At 37.6% G+C, this 16,374-nt stretch overlaps 2 protein-coding genes and 1 long non-coding RNA gene across 17 annotated transcripts in view; all 3 read right to left on the bottom strand.

Moving 5' to 3' along the window:
* Nucleotides 1–35: 35 nt before the first annotated feature.
* On the bottom strand, nucleotides 36–2,700 carry pierce1 (piercer of microtubule wall 1). The gene is made up of 3 exons (XM_083555297.1): nucleotides 2,484–2,700; nucleotides 1,044–1,119; nucleotides 36–938 (listed from the first exon to the last, which is right to left on the bottom strand). Exons 1-3 carry the CDS (start codon nucleotides 2,627–2,629, stop codon nucleotides 759–761), a joined length of 402 nt encoding a protein of 133 aa, XP_083411423.1. The 5' UTR covers nucleotides 2,630–2,700; the 3' UTR covers nucleotides 36–758.
* A 338-nt stretch (nucleotides 2,701–3,038) lies between these two features.
* Nucleotides 3,039–4,751, bottom strand: LOC310732834. The gene is made up of 2 exons (XR_014535558.1): nucleotides 4,408–4,751; nucleotides 3,039–3,619 (listed from the first exon to the last, which is right to left on the bottom strand). It is a non-coding gene; the product is annotated as an uncharacterized lncRNA (long non-coding RNA).
* A 5,073-nt stretch (nucleotides 4,752–9,824) lies between these two features.
* fnbp1a (formin binding protein 1a) overlaps nucleotides 9,825–16,374 on the bottom strand; it is a 31,537-nt gene continuing 24,987 nt past the window's right edge. For 5 of the 15 annotated variants that reach the window (XM_083553580.1, XM_083553588.1, XM_083553593.1 and 2 more), the window contains 4 exons: nucleotides 16,170–16,302; nucleotides 15,290–15,417; nucleotides 14,997–15,139; nucleotides 14,433–14,732 (listed from right to left, as the gene is read on the bottom strand). In XM_083553580.1, coding sequence (XP_083409706.1) covers nucleotides 14,554–14,732; nucleotides 14,997–15,139; nucleotides 15,290–15,417; nucleotides 16,170–16,302 — 583 coding nt within the window. In that variant the 3' untranslated portion in view covers nucleotides 14,433–14,553. Of the gene's footprint in view, nucleotides 12,634–13,863; nucleotides 14,733–14,996; nucleotides 15,140–15,289; nucleotides 15,418–16,169; nucleotides 16,303–16,374 lie in introns of those variants that run through there. The other 10 variants (XM_083553591.1, XM_083553582.1, XM_083553581.1 and 7 more) reach the window with 4 other exon arrangements.

Below are 16,374 nucleotides of genomic sequence, written 5' to 3'. Positions count from 1 at the left end.
ATTAATGCAGGGCCATAAAAAGGCAGACAAGCATCTCTTTTTAATATGCATCTCTTTATTGACATTCATGGCATTTTGCAGATGCTGTTACAGAGACCGAAGTACGGTTATCCAATTTATTCAACTGGGCAGTTGAGGGTTAAGGGGCAGCTTGGTGAGAATGGAGTTTGAACTCATCACCTTCTGATCTAAAGTCCAAGTCAACAAATGAGCTACCCACTTCCCATATATTTAGCCTGCAAATAATATGAACACTGTGTTTTTGAGCTACAGGTTTAACTGGTAAACCCTTATGCCTTTGATAAAGCATCAGTAAGAATTCCATCAGGATCTGAAAGTGTTTATTAATACCATACACACAAGCACTAAGGTCTCTGTTGATTTAAATGTAATGTGTCTTACAGTAATTGAGTTGTTATTCTATACCTTTTCTGTATGTTTTTTTCTAGGGCACTCACAATAATTAAACTTTTCAAAAACCTTTGACTGTCTGTGCAAACCCTAGAGGTATATTAGACACACTTTTTAAAGTAAAAAAATGTAATCTAAGGGGTAGGATGTGTTGCCAAAATAGTATTACTGTAGAGCGGTAAGGCAGCGATGCGACCTGTTCTGCCCCTGTGCTGCTTATCAGAAAGATAATAAAAGTAATAAAGTAGTCAGCATGTTTGTGCACACACAAACTTAGTTAAAATGCCATTTTTATTGATTACAGAGCAACAACAATGAATTAGTCTCAAGTCATGTTAGTCTTTGCTTCACTGGTCCTTCTGATTGATTATTGAACGATGGAAATTGATTCTATCTTGCATTACGTTGATGGATTCTGGCCCCGTGATTGGACTTCTCTCCAGCTCTGTGTTGAAGCGGTTATCTCGGAACATTCCAGTTTTCAGGCGATGGCTTGAAAATTTACACTTTCTTCCATAAAAGCCTGTCTGAAATCATAGATAAATAATAGAACAGTGTGACAAGATTTATAATTAGGACAAAAAATATATATATATATATATATATATATATTATACACTTGGAATACTTACTGGCATTTCGTGAACTGTAGGTTTTTTGCTTCCATAAATCTGGTTGGTTGTTTGGTAGAGTACATGGGTCTTCTTACTGCAATTAAAAATGCAGTGAGTTTGTGTTAATTCCTACCCACCAGCAGCTTGTTCTCCATTATCACATCCCAGCTATCAACCAGCGTCCAGGAAAGTATGTGTACTTCCTATAGAACATTTGTAGTTACCCAGTGCCTCTTTTTAGTATTGATAGTATGATCACATACATATAAACATTATTACTAATTACAAATCTACCAAATCACTCATACAATCCCACATGAAAATCCCATATCCCATATGATTCAATGTGAAATGTAAATTATTTTCCTGATAATAGAAAAAATAGTAAAAATGCTAGAATGAATTTTAGAATTAATTTAAATGTATATTCTTATTTTTTCTTATTATTTTGAAAATCATGTTCTGGGAAATGCAGGAAATTTGCTATTAATAACCAACTATATTTAACTAAGTTTGCTTTGCTGGAGTTTTATGATGGTCCCAAATCAATTCTTTTTCTAATGTGAAATATTGCAAATGTACAAAGTGGAGGAAATTTTCGGTTCAACAAAACAGTCTGAGGTAGTAATAGTTTTTTCCCCACATAAAAACCTGATATTAACTTGATTCCATTGGTAGAATAAAGTTTTATTTGCATGACTGTGTTGTACCAAAGTGTTGTACAAAGTATACTTTAACACACATTTAGTATATTTGAATTACATTTAAAACAGAAGGAAAAACTATACACTATATGGACAAAAGTTTGTGGACGCCTGAACATAAGATTCAAATGCATTTTTGAGTATCCTATTCCACATTTAGTCTCACTTCCTGTTATAATAACCTTCCATTCTTCTGGGAAGATGTGCTATTAGATTTTGGAGTGTGCTAGTGGAGATTTGTGTTTATTCAGCAGGAAGGGTGATGTAGGGTGGGAGTCCTGGGGTGCAGTCACTGTTCCAATTTATCCCAAAGGATGTTTAGAGTTGGGATCAGAGCAGAATGCTAAAGATCTTCCACTCCAACCCATGAAAACCATATCTTCATGGAGCTGGCTTTGTGCACCTGGGCATTGAGATGCTGGAACAGGTTTGGGGTCTCCTAGTTTAAGTGAATGTAAAATGTTATGCTCCCACATGCAAAGATCCTATAAAATTGTCTGCCTTCAACTTTGTGGTAACCGTTATGTAAAGAAGCAGATATGGTTGGGAAAAGTCAGGTGTCCCAATACTTTTGCCCACAGAGTCACATTGCCCAAAAACGTCACGTGACAACAGTCTAGCTCTGAAAGCAGCAGACTTCTCGGTCTGTGTATAAATAAGTAGCGAATAAGTAGGAATGAGACAGGTGTAAATATATTAATTATGATGATGATGATGATGATGATGATTAAGATGTGGAACTTCTGCAGCTCACCTGTAACCTTTAAACCAGTCTGGATTGTTGAAGCGTTTGGGCAGATTTTCACCCACCCTGTAAAAGTCGCTGGTTTTCGGTTGCGGGTTTTCATCCGGCTGTTGTTGCTTCATGTTTCTCTCCATATCTGAAAACTCAGCGTCCATGTCTGGAGCTCAAATCTCCTCTAACACAACTAAAATGAAGCTGCGCTTTGTGTTTATTCCCCCCTCCCCTCCCCTCGGTTGCCAGCAACATCGTATCCAAGTGACGTCATGACGCTCTAAAAGTATGACGTCCTAGAATGGGGAAGTGCGCCCCCCCCTTTTTTTTTTGTTTTTGTTTTTTTATATTTATAGGAAAAAACCTACTTAATTATATTTAAATGTTAACCTGCTAGAATAAATGTAACATGTAAAAACAATATAACAATTGAAGGGAAAAAACACTATAAAGTGTCAATGATGAAAAGTAAACCTGTGTTCAAATAGAGTACAGGATTTGTGATTTAAATACTTTTAATAGCAGGAAAAATCCAGAAAAATTACTGTAAAGCAAACTCCAAAATCTGCAAAATCCGAATTATTAAAATATTTATTCAAACATAAAAAATATTTTCCAAACAGCTAAGACATATGTGTATATGACAGATAGTGTCACATTAATACTACTACTAATAATAATAATAATTAATCATAATAAAAATAATTAATAATAATAATAATAATAATAATAATAATAATAATAATAATAATAATAATAATATGATTATGTGTTGAACTCTACAATATAATACATTTGACCATTCATCTGCAAGTAAAACCAAAGCTGAATAAGCACAGGCCATACGTCCCAACATTACAAACTATTAAACCATTGCTTTCTTCTATATAATTAGGAACTGCCATTTTATACAGAGCATAGTCAAATAGTAAAAATCACAAATAGCAAAATGCAGACTGATGATCTTCATGATGCTCCTTTTTATTTACTCGACACCATAGCTGTGGCTGTAGTGTCTGGTTGCTTAGTGCCTGCCACAGTGCATTATTACTCACGGTACGAGTTTGAGGCAGGCCTAGCGCGTACCAAAAGTAATAATGAGCTGGGAAGCAGGCCAGTTTCTCTCACATCATGGTTCATCTGCTCAGGTACTCCTGTTAGGGAAAGAAAAAAGAACAAATGGTGTGAATAGTAATCGACAGAATGGTTCTTAAATGAGACAATTCCGTTAGATTGTCAGTAATAATCATCATAATAATATAAATAATAATAATAAAATAAATAAATAATAATACTGTCATAATATTGTGTAACATCCGGGGTCTATTCCGGCTTCACACCTGGTGTAATAATAATAATAATAATAATAATAATAATAATAATAATAATAATAATAAAAACAATCTGATATATTAAAATACCAGTAGATACTTTAAGGTTATATCTTTTCAGGAAAGATCTTTTCAAGTTTCAGCAAATTTTAATGATTTTTTTTCAATTTAAATCATTAAAAAAACAAAAAAATACCCACCCAAAACAAAAAATAATAACAACAAAATCCAACTAGTTATTTAACATCTAAACGACCGAGTTAAAACTACAGTAGTTGGAAATTAGGGTGCAATTTTAGTGTAAAAAGAAAACGATGGCACGAGGGGGCGCACCAGCGGAATCTGCATTTTTGCATTAATGTGAACGCTGTTAAACTTTCCAGCCAAACTTGTGCTATTTCAAATAAAAGAAAGTATCACCCCTTCTTTTGTGTTAATAATAATCAAAAGGTTCAAAATATCGCTTGTTAATGTGTATATAGTAAATCGAGGAATTTCGCACTAGGGACATTTTCGGTTCACATTTTTGCCCCAGTCTGTTTTTGCGGACAAAAAAAACCCCAAAGCACTCTTTAGAAAGTGTGAAAATGATCTCCAAGTGGTTACTTTACCTGATCCAGATGTTCCAGATGTGCGAAGCCGGGTCGAGGGTCCGAGGTTCGGAGAAGTGGTGTGGGGTTTGGTGTGAGGTTTGGTGTGAGCTCTGAGCCTGGAGCCGCACTGCAGGAAAATGAGACGCCTTTCCCAACGATGAGCTGCTTTTTATTTGCCTTCCTGTGAAAGCTGGGAATCGGACGGTCATTCCCAAACCGGAATTCCTGTGTGTGTTTGGGACTGATAAAACCGCTGTGGAGAACAGGCTCCATCCTGCCTGAAGCACCTCACACACAGTTTTTAATCCGCACACTCAGTGTGTTTAGAAGCCTTCTCAAATTAGAGGAAGATTTCTAAGAATTTGATTACTAATGGATCCCTTCTTTAATGGTTTTTTCACATTTCTCATCAAGTGCACTATTTCACAGCTAAAGTAATCACCTGTAAGGAATAAAATGTCAGTATGGTTATAGGGTTGGTGTGATGTGGTCTGGCATGAAGCAACACAATTGTTACCACCTGGATGTTTTCTACAAGGACAACACAATTAATTTCCATGCCGAGCTGTGTTTTATTTCAATTTATGAAAAAATATTTTCTAATGACTGAAGACAAACAGGTCATGCATTTGCATTTCATTCCAAGATACATTTCATGTCACGAAACATCCGTGAAATAAGATATTTTCAAAAGTATTGGGTCACCTGACCTTTCCTGCTTTATGTGGTTCTTTTCCAAACTGTTACCCCAAAGCTGGAGACACTCAATTTCACAGGACGTCTTTAGACATTTTTCCTGGTTCTTACACATTAACTTTGAGGACAAAATGTTCACTTGCTGCCTGATAATGATGAAAAGATAATCATTGATATTCACTTCACCGGTCATGATGTTATAATGTCATAATGTAATGCCTGGTAAGTGGATGTGAAGACATTTACTCTTCATCAGGTGCACATGCATGTAGAGGCATTTTGTGAGTAATTTTCGTAATTGATTAGCCCACCACTGACTAAATATTATATCATGAATGATCATTCTCATCATCACTGACCCTGAGTTGATAGGGTGGATGTGGCAGTGATACGAGTTTAACAGACACAAAAGCCATACCAGGATTTTCTTTATATACCTTTTATTCCACCTCCTTATTAGACTAGAGATATTTGGTTGGGGAGCTTATGCTCAACACAACACAACACAACACAACACAACCCCCCCCCCCACACACACACACACACACACACACACACACACACACACACACACACACACATGACCTTATCATTGCCTTTTCACTCTCACTGTTGATATGAGAAATGTCTACCACCCAAATACCATCTGGTCCTCTAGTGGTTCCTTCCAGTGAAGGATGAGGTGGAGTGAAGCCAACAAAGGACATCTGTAGAAACTAGATTTAGCTCTTTAGAGTGTACAATATACTGTATGTATTGGTAGCTCCAAAGTCCCTAGTTGTGTCCTGGATTTAGTGTAAAATTTGCATTCATGTTCTGCCTGTGAGGGTGCTCTCCAGGTTCTCTGGGTTCTTTGACCTCATAAAATCTTATTGATAAACTGCTTTTAAAAAGCGTCCACATCCCCAGTGTTCCAAGGATAGACTTCACATTTTTCATGACCCTGATAAGGATAAAGCGTTTACTCAAGAATGAATGAATAAAATGTGGGCATCCGAGGAACCATCAGATAAGTGCACATACATTATGAAAATCAAAAGAAGATAAAGTGACTCAAGTTCCTTCAGAGACGCAGCTGTGGACCTCATATAAATGACTATTTATAGGAATTTCCAGATGAAATAAACGATTAGGCAGGAAACACAGAAATAAAGCATATCAGGTTTATATTTTTTATTATTATAAAAAAGAAGAGTTATTGTATAAGAAATGAGAGACAGACCGTCCTAAAACTGCAATTCTTTTTTTGTCAAACAAGTTTAGTATGTAATTAGTAAAAGAGCATTAAAACATAAAAACTCCATGCATCATAAAGCTGCCAGAGCAAATGCTGCTCATGACAATATGGCGGCTTGATCAGTGATCTTAAGTGCTAGTTTCCATAACAAACTACGCTTAAACCAGCCATCATCTAATGTGGAAGAAATGTGGCTTTTTGGAATAACAGAGCAGGAAAGTTAAATTTATGTCCAGAGTGGTGCACAAGGAGTGGAGGAAAGCAACACAGCATTTCCTGTGCAAGAGGAAGCAGGAAGTGGCTGGTGGATGGAGATAGAGGAGAGCGCACAGAGCGAACAATACAAATCTTACCGTGTCAGGAAGCGGATCTGCGTCAGCTCTGACTGACAGATTTTTAGAAAGGCTAAGCAGTGCCAAACCTGCAAAGGCCTGAGAAAAATCACAGTTTCTTGCTAAGGCCAGCCAGCACATTGCTTTTGTTCTTCTTTTTTGATTGAGAGTAAAATTAATTTTGGTTCATTGGAAAAACAGTTTCATGTAAACATGCAGGCTGTGATGTGATGAGCTCTTTGGGAAATGTTAAATCATCTCTTCAAAGAGAGTAAACCAGTGTGTGAGTATCAGTGTGACTTTAACACAGTGGGAGGAGTTGTGCTCAAGTGAGAAATGTCAGACTTTCACAATGCCATGGTTCCAGGAAAGTGACTTCCCTGCTCACAGATATTGACATTTGTTTACTGCAGAAAGATTACCTGATCAAATTCATTAATCAGCACTAGGCATGTGTGCAACCCCATCCTGACTCAATAAAAAAAAAAAAGGTCATTATGCTAAAGTTGCCTCGAGGAAGACCTGATTCACACTGCATGCTAAACCTTTTTTGTTAGAACAATGCTATAAGAGATGGCAAGTTAGGCAACCTTAAAGTCATGTAAAAAACGTCGAGCAACCTCTTACGCTTTTTGCATGATTAAAATGGTAATGATTTGGGTTGATTATTATCTTGCAGAAACACTTCCTGACCTCTTCAGGGCAAGCTGTAATGAGTGAGTCTGGCAAGCACATGATTTCAGCTCAGACATGCATGATGCAGCCTTCATGAGCTGCCACTATTCCTTACTAGTTACAAAACAGCCCCTACATTCAATGTTGTTAAATCCTGACTTTTATGGGTACAAGTTTATGACGGTTGAAGTAGGGAAAAGCTCGTTCATTTAGTAGAAATATTCATCGGAACAAACTGCAATTTTAACATTATATACAAAAGTATCCCTGTTACGGTAAAAAGAAAGTTAATTTTCTGTTTAACTGTACAAAACTTAAATAATCTGCAGCTTCACTGAGTTTAACATCAGCATATATCCGTACATCAGTGTCTACCATATTTATTTAAATACATACAGGATTCCTAATTATTACAATAAAAGTATTTTAAATAAAAAAAACTATTTCTTATAATAAACATACTGCTAAAAACATTTCTAGGTTCAGCGTTTCCTGGCTTGATGAACAGAAACTCCCACAATTAGGCAGGAAATGAATCCTTTGAGAACGTAGGGGGGTTAGGGAGGGATACAAAAGTCTTGTGATATTTGGGTGGGGTTGCAAAACATATCTTTAAAAAAAAAAAAAAAAAGAAAAAAAAAAGAAGTATATAAAGAAACAAAGCTATTCAAAGTTGATCGACTTGTTTTGAATTCCTCAGCATCTGAGAAGCATTGCATTCCACAGTTAGAAAATAAAGCCTAAGACAAATACAGGAAATGATGTAAGAAGTTCTCCTCTTTATCTGCCCTTCCCAGTCTTCACCTGTTGAACTAATTACATCCCTCTAAACCCCCAATTCAATTGTGGGGCCCTGCAGGAGGAAAACATTCATCTGCAAAACCATGCATGTCTCTCACACACACAGCACGACACAGTGTTTGGGTGGTGTGTGCTTTTGTATGTGTTACACTTAAACTTTAATTGGTATTTATAATTACAATTTTATATTTAAAATCCCAAGCATCATTTACCAACCAGTGCATTGCAATATCACATCAGACTTTTAATCAAAGTTCGGTTCTATATTGTTCTGAAAGGCAAAACCCCTTGAATGAGTTTTTGAATTGAATTAAAAGATTAAAATGCTTTTGAGAGCAAACAGGAACATATTTTTTTAATCCCACTCCTACAAAGAAAAAAGAAAAAAATCCCATTTGCTCCTGGAAACAAAAAAGGAACCAATCTGGCTTGCTCTTGCCCACTCCCATAAAAAACTGCCACCCCTGCAAAATGTCTGCCCAGTTCTTTTTATTCCTCCTAAAAAAAAAAAAAAAGAATGAAAAAAAAAGAAAAAAAAAAGAATGAAAAAAATCATGCCTAAAAAATAATTTGCTCCTGCAAAAATAAATTACTGATCCTATTAACACCCTGAATATTATGACTAATCCCATAATTTCCCACAAAAATGTTTGACCACCTAATCCCGCATGAAAATTGACCAATTTTTCCCAAAGGTGTTTTTTATTCGTCACATGTACTTTACAGCACAATTAAATTCTTTCTTCACATATCCCAGCAAAGGTTGGAAGCTGGGGTCAGCCATGATACAGAACCTATGGAGCACAGAGAATTGAAGGCCATCCTCAAGGGCCCAAGAGTGAACCTTGGTGGTACTAAGGCTTGAACCCAGACCTTCCAAACAGTAATCCAGTGCCTTAACCACTATGCTATCAGTACTATCCCCTTTAATTAGTGCTAACAAATTCGCTACAAAGGCTTGTCCTGCATACATTTTGACCCATTCTGCTCACTCCAACTTCAAGACTAACCAATCCTAGGAACTCCCACAGGACAACAATATTGTCAACAATATTTCATGCAGCTTGAGAATTGTTGTGTGTACCTTCGGCTACCCTGTGTCGCCATCTACTGGCTGAATTAATGTATTTATTAGGGGTGTCCTCAACTAGTCGACTGATCGTCGAATTGTGTGTGTGTGTGTGTGTGTGTGTGTGTGTGTGTGTGTGTGTGTGTGTGTGTGTGTGTGAATCTCCCAGATATTGTTAAATATTGTTAAATATTTAAATCCCTGCAACCAAGATGCTCCTGTGTCGGTCACAGATCATGGAAAGTGAAACTTAAATCTGGGGTGGTTGGATTTATTCAGGAACATTTTATTAAAAGTCTTTTTTTAATTCACATTTGTATTTGGAACATTACCCTAATAGGCTGTATTTAGGTTTTGTATGTAGACATTGAATACACCTATTTAACAAAAATGGCATGATCCTTGTTTTATAAAACCTCTGTGAGATTGGTAGTCAAATCAGGATTCTCTTATCAAAGCATTGTATCTTTGAGCACCTATTGATGATTTGATTCAAGAAAAAAAAATACAGTATATATATCTAAAAACATGAAAGATCGTTTAAAATATTTATAAAACAGAATCATTTATTAATAGTAAAAATAATTCAGATTTATACGACACTCAATGTTGACACACAGCAGCGTATTTCACAATGGCCTTTAATTCGATTAATTTGCACATAAAAAGGTGATGCATTTTACAATGGTTCTGTTCTGAAAACTGGAGTAGAATTAAGCTCTATTATTACTAATAAACAGGGAGCAGCTGAGATCAACACTGACGTTACAAGCCGGTGATATCTTGGCAGTTTGGTGTTTATGAGAAAGTCTTGAGGTGGAGGGAAGAGTCAGAGAAATCCAAAGCACAATACAGATAATGCGCACACACACACGTGCTCACGGTATGAGCGCACACACACACACACACACACACACACACACACACACACACACACATACACACACACGCATACACACACACACACACACACACACACACACACACACACGCATACGCATACACACACACACACACACGCATACACACACACACGCACGCACACACGCAAGCAGCTCAGCACTGCGATACTCTTTCTATTTAAACAGAGATAAACCACAATGTTAGTCATTCAGAGCTGATTCGAACTGCAGCCCAAAATCCATCCAAAATGAGGTAACTGTTTGTTTTTGAACATCAACTCAAATTACTGAAAATGAACGTTCGATCAGAAAGAAGCATCTTGATTTTCATTAAAAAAATTCTATAAACAAATAAATACATAAAATAACTTAGGGAGCATGAAGCAAGTGGCCATGCACGAGTTGCGAAAGAATGAAAACCTTTGTTTTTTGAAAGAAAGAAAGAAAAAACCACAGGCACGAACACAACTGAAGAAGCAAGTTCACCCATCAGGAAGTGAAGGCAAAAACTTGCTGGACCCCTAACACTGGCACAGACAAAGAGACGGGGCAAGCATGCATGCGCAGAAACACAGCACCAGCTGGAGAATATCATCAACATCGAGTGAACACACCACTACAGCTACACGACACACAGCTATGGCCAAGGCCACTGAGCCCACAGAGAGAAAGAGAAAGGGGGGGAGAGAGAGAGGAAGGAAGGAAAGATAGAAAAAAAAAAAACAATGAGAGATGAATGGAGAAAAAAAAAAAGAGATGCAAACCTGAGGAAAACTAAGAGACCGGAAGAGGAAGACAAGAAGAAAGAGACAGGAAACTACAAAGAATAATTAGCACTTTTTCACCAGACAGTGGGGTCCGATAACAGATTACTGATTCCAAAATTTGTCAAGTGAATTCTCGGTTCTGATTGGCCACAAGGTGTGGAGTTGCTATTTTCTAGAATAGCAACTTTATTTATATTATATTCGTTTGTTGTGTCTATAGTGAATAACATTACATGGGGTGGACTTTCTAAAAAAATCTAATAATGAACAGCTTTATATGTGCAACTGCGATGGTGAAGCGTCCTGCAAGGAGACATTTATGGAATGGAATTAATGAAGTCTTCAGTGCTTTGTAACAGTCAGAGTAGTCTGTAAAGTGTAACAGTAAGAAGTCTTTGCATTTAGCAGTGTTTGGGTTTTCTGGGTTCACCAAATCTTTTTTTATTATTATATACATTATATAAAAATGGAGAAAATTGTGAAGGAGAGAGAAATAAAACCTGACTATAGATTGTGATTACTATAAAGGGAAATAATCACATTTGAGGCTTTTAAATATCTTCCTATAAGAACAAGCGTTGGATTATTCACTCGCTACTGTATGTGTGCAATGTGTCTGAGATTATTATGATTTGATTATTCCTTTTTGCTTTTTTTTGTTGTTGTTGCATTTTAATGTAAAGAAAAAAATTGGCACTCGTTTTTTTAATGGAAATTAAATAATGGCACCCTCGACTTTGATGCCGTCCCTCACAGCCATTGCTACGGACCAGTATTAACAAAGTGCTCTCCTTTTTAAACACACAACCTCCAAAAAACTCCACAAAATAGACTCAATCCGTAGATCAGGATTTGGATTGGCAACCGTAGAATACTGTGCCACAGTGTCTGGTGTAAAAGTGCTATTAGTATGAGAGAGATGGGGGGGGGGGGGGGGGGGGATTATATGAAAGAAAGTGTGTGAAAGAAAAAAAAAGTGAAAGAAAGGAGTATAGACACATTACAGGGTAGAAAGTGAGCATGAGTGAGTGAGTGAGAACAAATGGGGGAACATGTGAGTGAATGAGTGAATGAGTGAGGTGGCACTGCTTTCATCGCTGTGAGGAAAGAGTGACCGACTGAAGGTCTGCAACTCTAAAGCTGCCCGCTTCAACCACTTCACTCACGAGTTTTAATTAAAAAAAAAACACACACCATGATACACCTTTTAAAAAATAACAGCCCCCACCCCCCAACCCCACCCTAACATGTTTAATACCTTTCAATTTTCATTTTATTTTATTTATATCCTCAAGAACCTTCTGTAGGCCAGAGGAAGACAGCAGCTAATGGATCATGACAATGCTGACCGGCTTGACCAGGAGCACGTCACTGTCCTGTCTCTGATTCTGAGTACCAGATTTTAGACCTATTGACTCTCATTCAGCAAGCAGCTACTACACAAGGCTGAGAGGTCCAGGCTCAGACGAGAAGCAAGCTCTGCAAATGATTAGCACACGATTTATTTAAAAAAAAAAAGGAAATTTAAAAAATATTTAAAAAACAAAGAAACCAAAAGATCTCAGACACTATTCCGAGCAGTTTTTTTTCTTTTTTGCCTCTGGCCCGAAGAAGAGGAGCTTCAGAGTTTGTGTTAAGATTGGATCGGCCTGTCAGACGACCTCACACCACACAGCATCTCTCTGACTACGCATTAAAGAGGACGATGTTTCACGCACGGACACTTGCCCTGCCACTCCTGTGCCAGCCAAACGCTTTTAGGGATCTGCAAAGAAAAGAACAAAAATAAAGAAAAAAGCAAAAAAAAAACAAACAAACAAACAAAAACCACACAAGATGTTAGATATGTGGCATAAGAATACCGTTTTGACTTGATTTTTCTGTTTTGGCCACAAGCAGGCGATGTGACTTTTACAGCTTATTTGATAACAACATGAGTCTAAACGTTTTTATTCCATCCTGCTTCTATTTCATAGGATTCTACAGTAGGTAATACTGACTTGTGAGTAATCTTGTGTGGTTCTGTAAAACTGCCCGGGTTCCATGCTGACCCCAGGAGAACCCATTGAGGAAAAAGCCAGCTTCTATGACGGCGCAATTTATTGCTAATACAACCATTGTTTCACTATGGGACTTTGTTGGAAGGTCTCAGTCTGCGTGAAGATATCTAGACAATACGCATGATACCTGGTTGCGAATACTCTGAATCCAAAAATACATGACTAACCCATGACGATACGCCGTTACCGTTTTCCTACATTCATTCTCGCGCGCATGTCAATCAAAATAAAAGTATGTTAATATTTCCTGCTGTATCAGTCTTTAAAGCTGTGAGGCAGAATTTACAGCTAATATTGCTTCAAAGAAAAAAAAACATAAACAAGCTTTAATATTACAGCGACAGAAAGCCTGTATGTGTTCAAAAGCATGCAGAAGCAGCTGCAGTCACATCGATATGATTAGCATCATAAATTACAAAATGTGCTTTTTTTTTTTGTCTTTGCCTCATTTTAATCTTCATGGAAACGTCTTCGACTTCCCTGTTCTACCAGTGAGAGGTACCGCATGCAAAATGTCAAGAAAATGACCCTTTGATTCTCTCAGCACATCATAAAACGGCATATTTTTTTCTTAAAGCTCTTTAACAACACTAGCTCAGGTTAGCGGCTGTCTCGAATCAGAGATAATGGAAAATGTAAAGCTATTTTGAGCGAAATTTGTTATGAGCATGCAGGATAAGGTTAATGTAGCATCATTTTTTAGTTTTTTTTTGGATTATACACATTTAGTTAAATCTGTATGCTTGGCGAAAAATGTATTAGTTAAACAAATACAAAGAAATAAGTACCTGAGTAAACATTAGACTAGACATTTTGTTCTTTCATGCTCGCTCATAGAGAATTGACAGTGATATATAATTTAGGAATTTAACAGTAAAGTACAGAAACTGTCAAAAAAATCGATTCTTTTTTAAATACAATCTGATTTGACTGAAGCCTCACAACACCCTTTATTGCTGACAGTCAATCTCTTTACCAAATTGAAAGAATTCACATTAAGCTCAAAAAACTTTTTTTTTTACCTGTGGCTCAGCCATAGACATAAAAAAACCACATGGATTTCTTTTTAAATACAAAAAACAACCACGATACCCAAAGTTATGATATGAAATGTAGATTAAGCAGCGTTTTCTACTAGCGCACCTCAAAGGCGGCTCTATTGCCTTCTCATCTTTATGGGCACAAAAGTCTTTTTTCTTCCTCCCATTCACACTTAAGGACAGAGAGATAGTGAGAGAGAAAGAGAGAGAAAGAGAGAGAGAGAGAGAGAGAGAGAAGAGAGAGAGAGAGAGAGAGAGAGAGAGAGAGAGAGAGAGAGAGAGAGACGCAAAATAAAGACGCCTAGAAATACCGGCATAAATAGTCTCGTATGATATGTTGCACATTTCAGAGTTCGATCCACGTCCAGTCCTATAGGATGGATGTGGTTTATCGCATAGCACGTAGTCCGGCCGGCTCTCTCTCTCACATACTCATATGCAAGGAAAAAAAATTTAATAGAAAGCAGAAATGGTCTAAAGTGAACATTATTACACACCGCCCTCCTGGCCTATAAAAAAAGCCAGAGGACAGGGATAGTCAGAGGAAGGCGCTGATGTCTACGCATGTTGTTTTATCTCTGAGGGTTAAATGTAGGTCATGGCACCTTTGGAGTTGGCATCGAAGCAGAGCTTGATGTAGGACGTGGGCACGTATCCTTCCTCGTCCTCGTTCCTGCGCACGCGAGTCCAGCCATCACCTTTGTCCTCTTCGATCACGTACAGCATCTCGCCTTCAGCCATCGGGATCGTGCCCTCGTTCTGACCTAAAGTGAGTGAAGGGATGAGGTAGAAAACATGCTTTAGAAATATACACACAAATGTTTATACAGTACAAATAACATACTGATCGCAGTGAACCCTACTGTGCACCTTTTAGATAAAAAAATACATAAATTGTCATTAGAGACAATTGTATAAGTGGGTGGAGCTACATGTACCCAATTGGTGTGCATGGGCTGAGAGATTCTTTATTAAATTGCCAAAGGTGATCAAAATATGCTCTCCATCCTTTAAGGCATTTCTGCCACTACCTTCGAAAGGGTAGAGAGCCTTGCACGTTCCTATGGTGGGTAAAGGTTCTTCGTCGTCAAACTCGTCATCAAACTCTGTACTGCGCGATTTGAACTGCACCGTCTCCGTGCTGGGGTCTTCCGTATAGCTGCCGTCCGGACTGTGCACAGAAGACATGTAATACATACAACAGTCCAAATGAATACAACGTTAATAAGGGAGAGGTGACAGAATACTACAGGGGAAATAGGCAGGCTGGCAGACAGGGTGTGTGTGTGTGTTTGTGTGCATGGGTGTGCTTCAGGAGTACCTCTCTCTGTTCTGGGCACAGCTGTTAGCTACGTTTCCCGTGTTGCTCTGTGGATCATAAAGGGCACTTTGTCTCCGCAGAGTGCTGTCTTTCTCCAGCAGCTTCCTCTCCACGTCTGTTAGCCAGGTCTATGAGGAGACACGAAGAACATGGACTTCATTCAACCGTTACTTTAAGTACAATTATGGAGCATAAGCATGGGACATGTAACTGGAAAATGTAAAGTATAAAACATGATATAATTAGAAAAATAATCAGTGTTCTTCTATATAATACTACATCCTAAAGCAGGGGTCCCTGAACTATGGCTCGCCTCCACATTTGGTACGGCCAATGAACAATGCCTGATAAATATTTTTAAAACGTTATTTCAAATATGTTTTACTTCTTTCATATTTGTAGTTGCTAATAAAGGTTGGATTTTAAACAAAAATGTCCCTTATTTATTAATAAAGGTAGCTGTATGATTCTAAAAACTATCTGCCAAAATCCATACCGACAGTTTTTCCGGGTTCTTGGGTCACGTAGTTTTGGATTTTGTTTTCCCTCAATAATAAAAAGCTTCTAAAAACTGCATGTTGTGTTCACTTGTGTTATCTTTTACTAATATTAAAATTAGTTTGATGATCTGAAACATTTAGGATTTACAAACGTGCAAAAAAATAAGAAATCAGGACACTTTTTCACACCAGGATAGATAGATAGATAGATAGATAGATAGATAGATAGATAGATAGATAGATAGATAGATAGATAGATAGATAGATAGATAGACAGACAGACAGACAGACAGACAGACAGACAGACAGACAGACAGACAGACAGACAGACAGACAGATAGATAGATAGATAGATAGATATGAAATGCTATGAGATTCACCTCATATTTGTGAGCCTCGAGCTGCAGTTTCTCAATGCTCTGCCGCACCTCTTCTAATCGCGGGTCCACGCTGTTGGGGTCGCCCATGTGAGGGTTCTTGATGTACACTTCCTTCATTTTATTTAGTGCATCCCTGCAATCAGTGAGAAGAAAAACGTGATGTGGCACTGGTGCAGGAAAAACATCATTCTAAAGTCGATATTAA

The sequence above is a fragment of the Silurus aristotelis genome, assembly GCF_946808225.1.
Source record: "Silurus aristotelis genome assembly, chromosome: 11".
NCBI classification, from domain to species: domain Eukaryota; kingdom Metazoa; phylum Chordata; class Actinopteri; order Siluriformes; family Siluridae; genus Silurus; species Silurus aristotelis.
The sequence above is the reverse complement of the archived record's forward strand: the minus strand, read 5'-3'. Positions and strand labels throughout refer to the sequence as shown.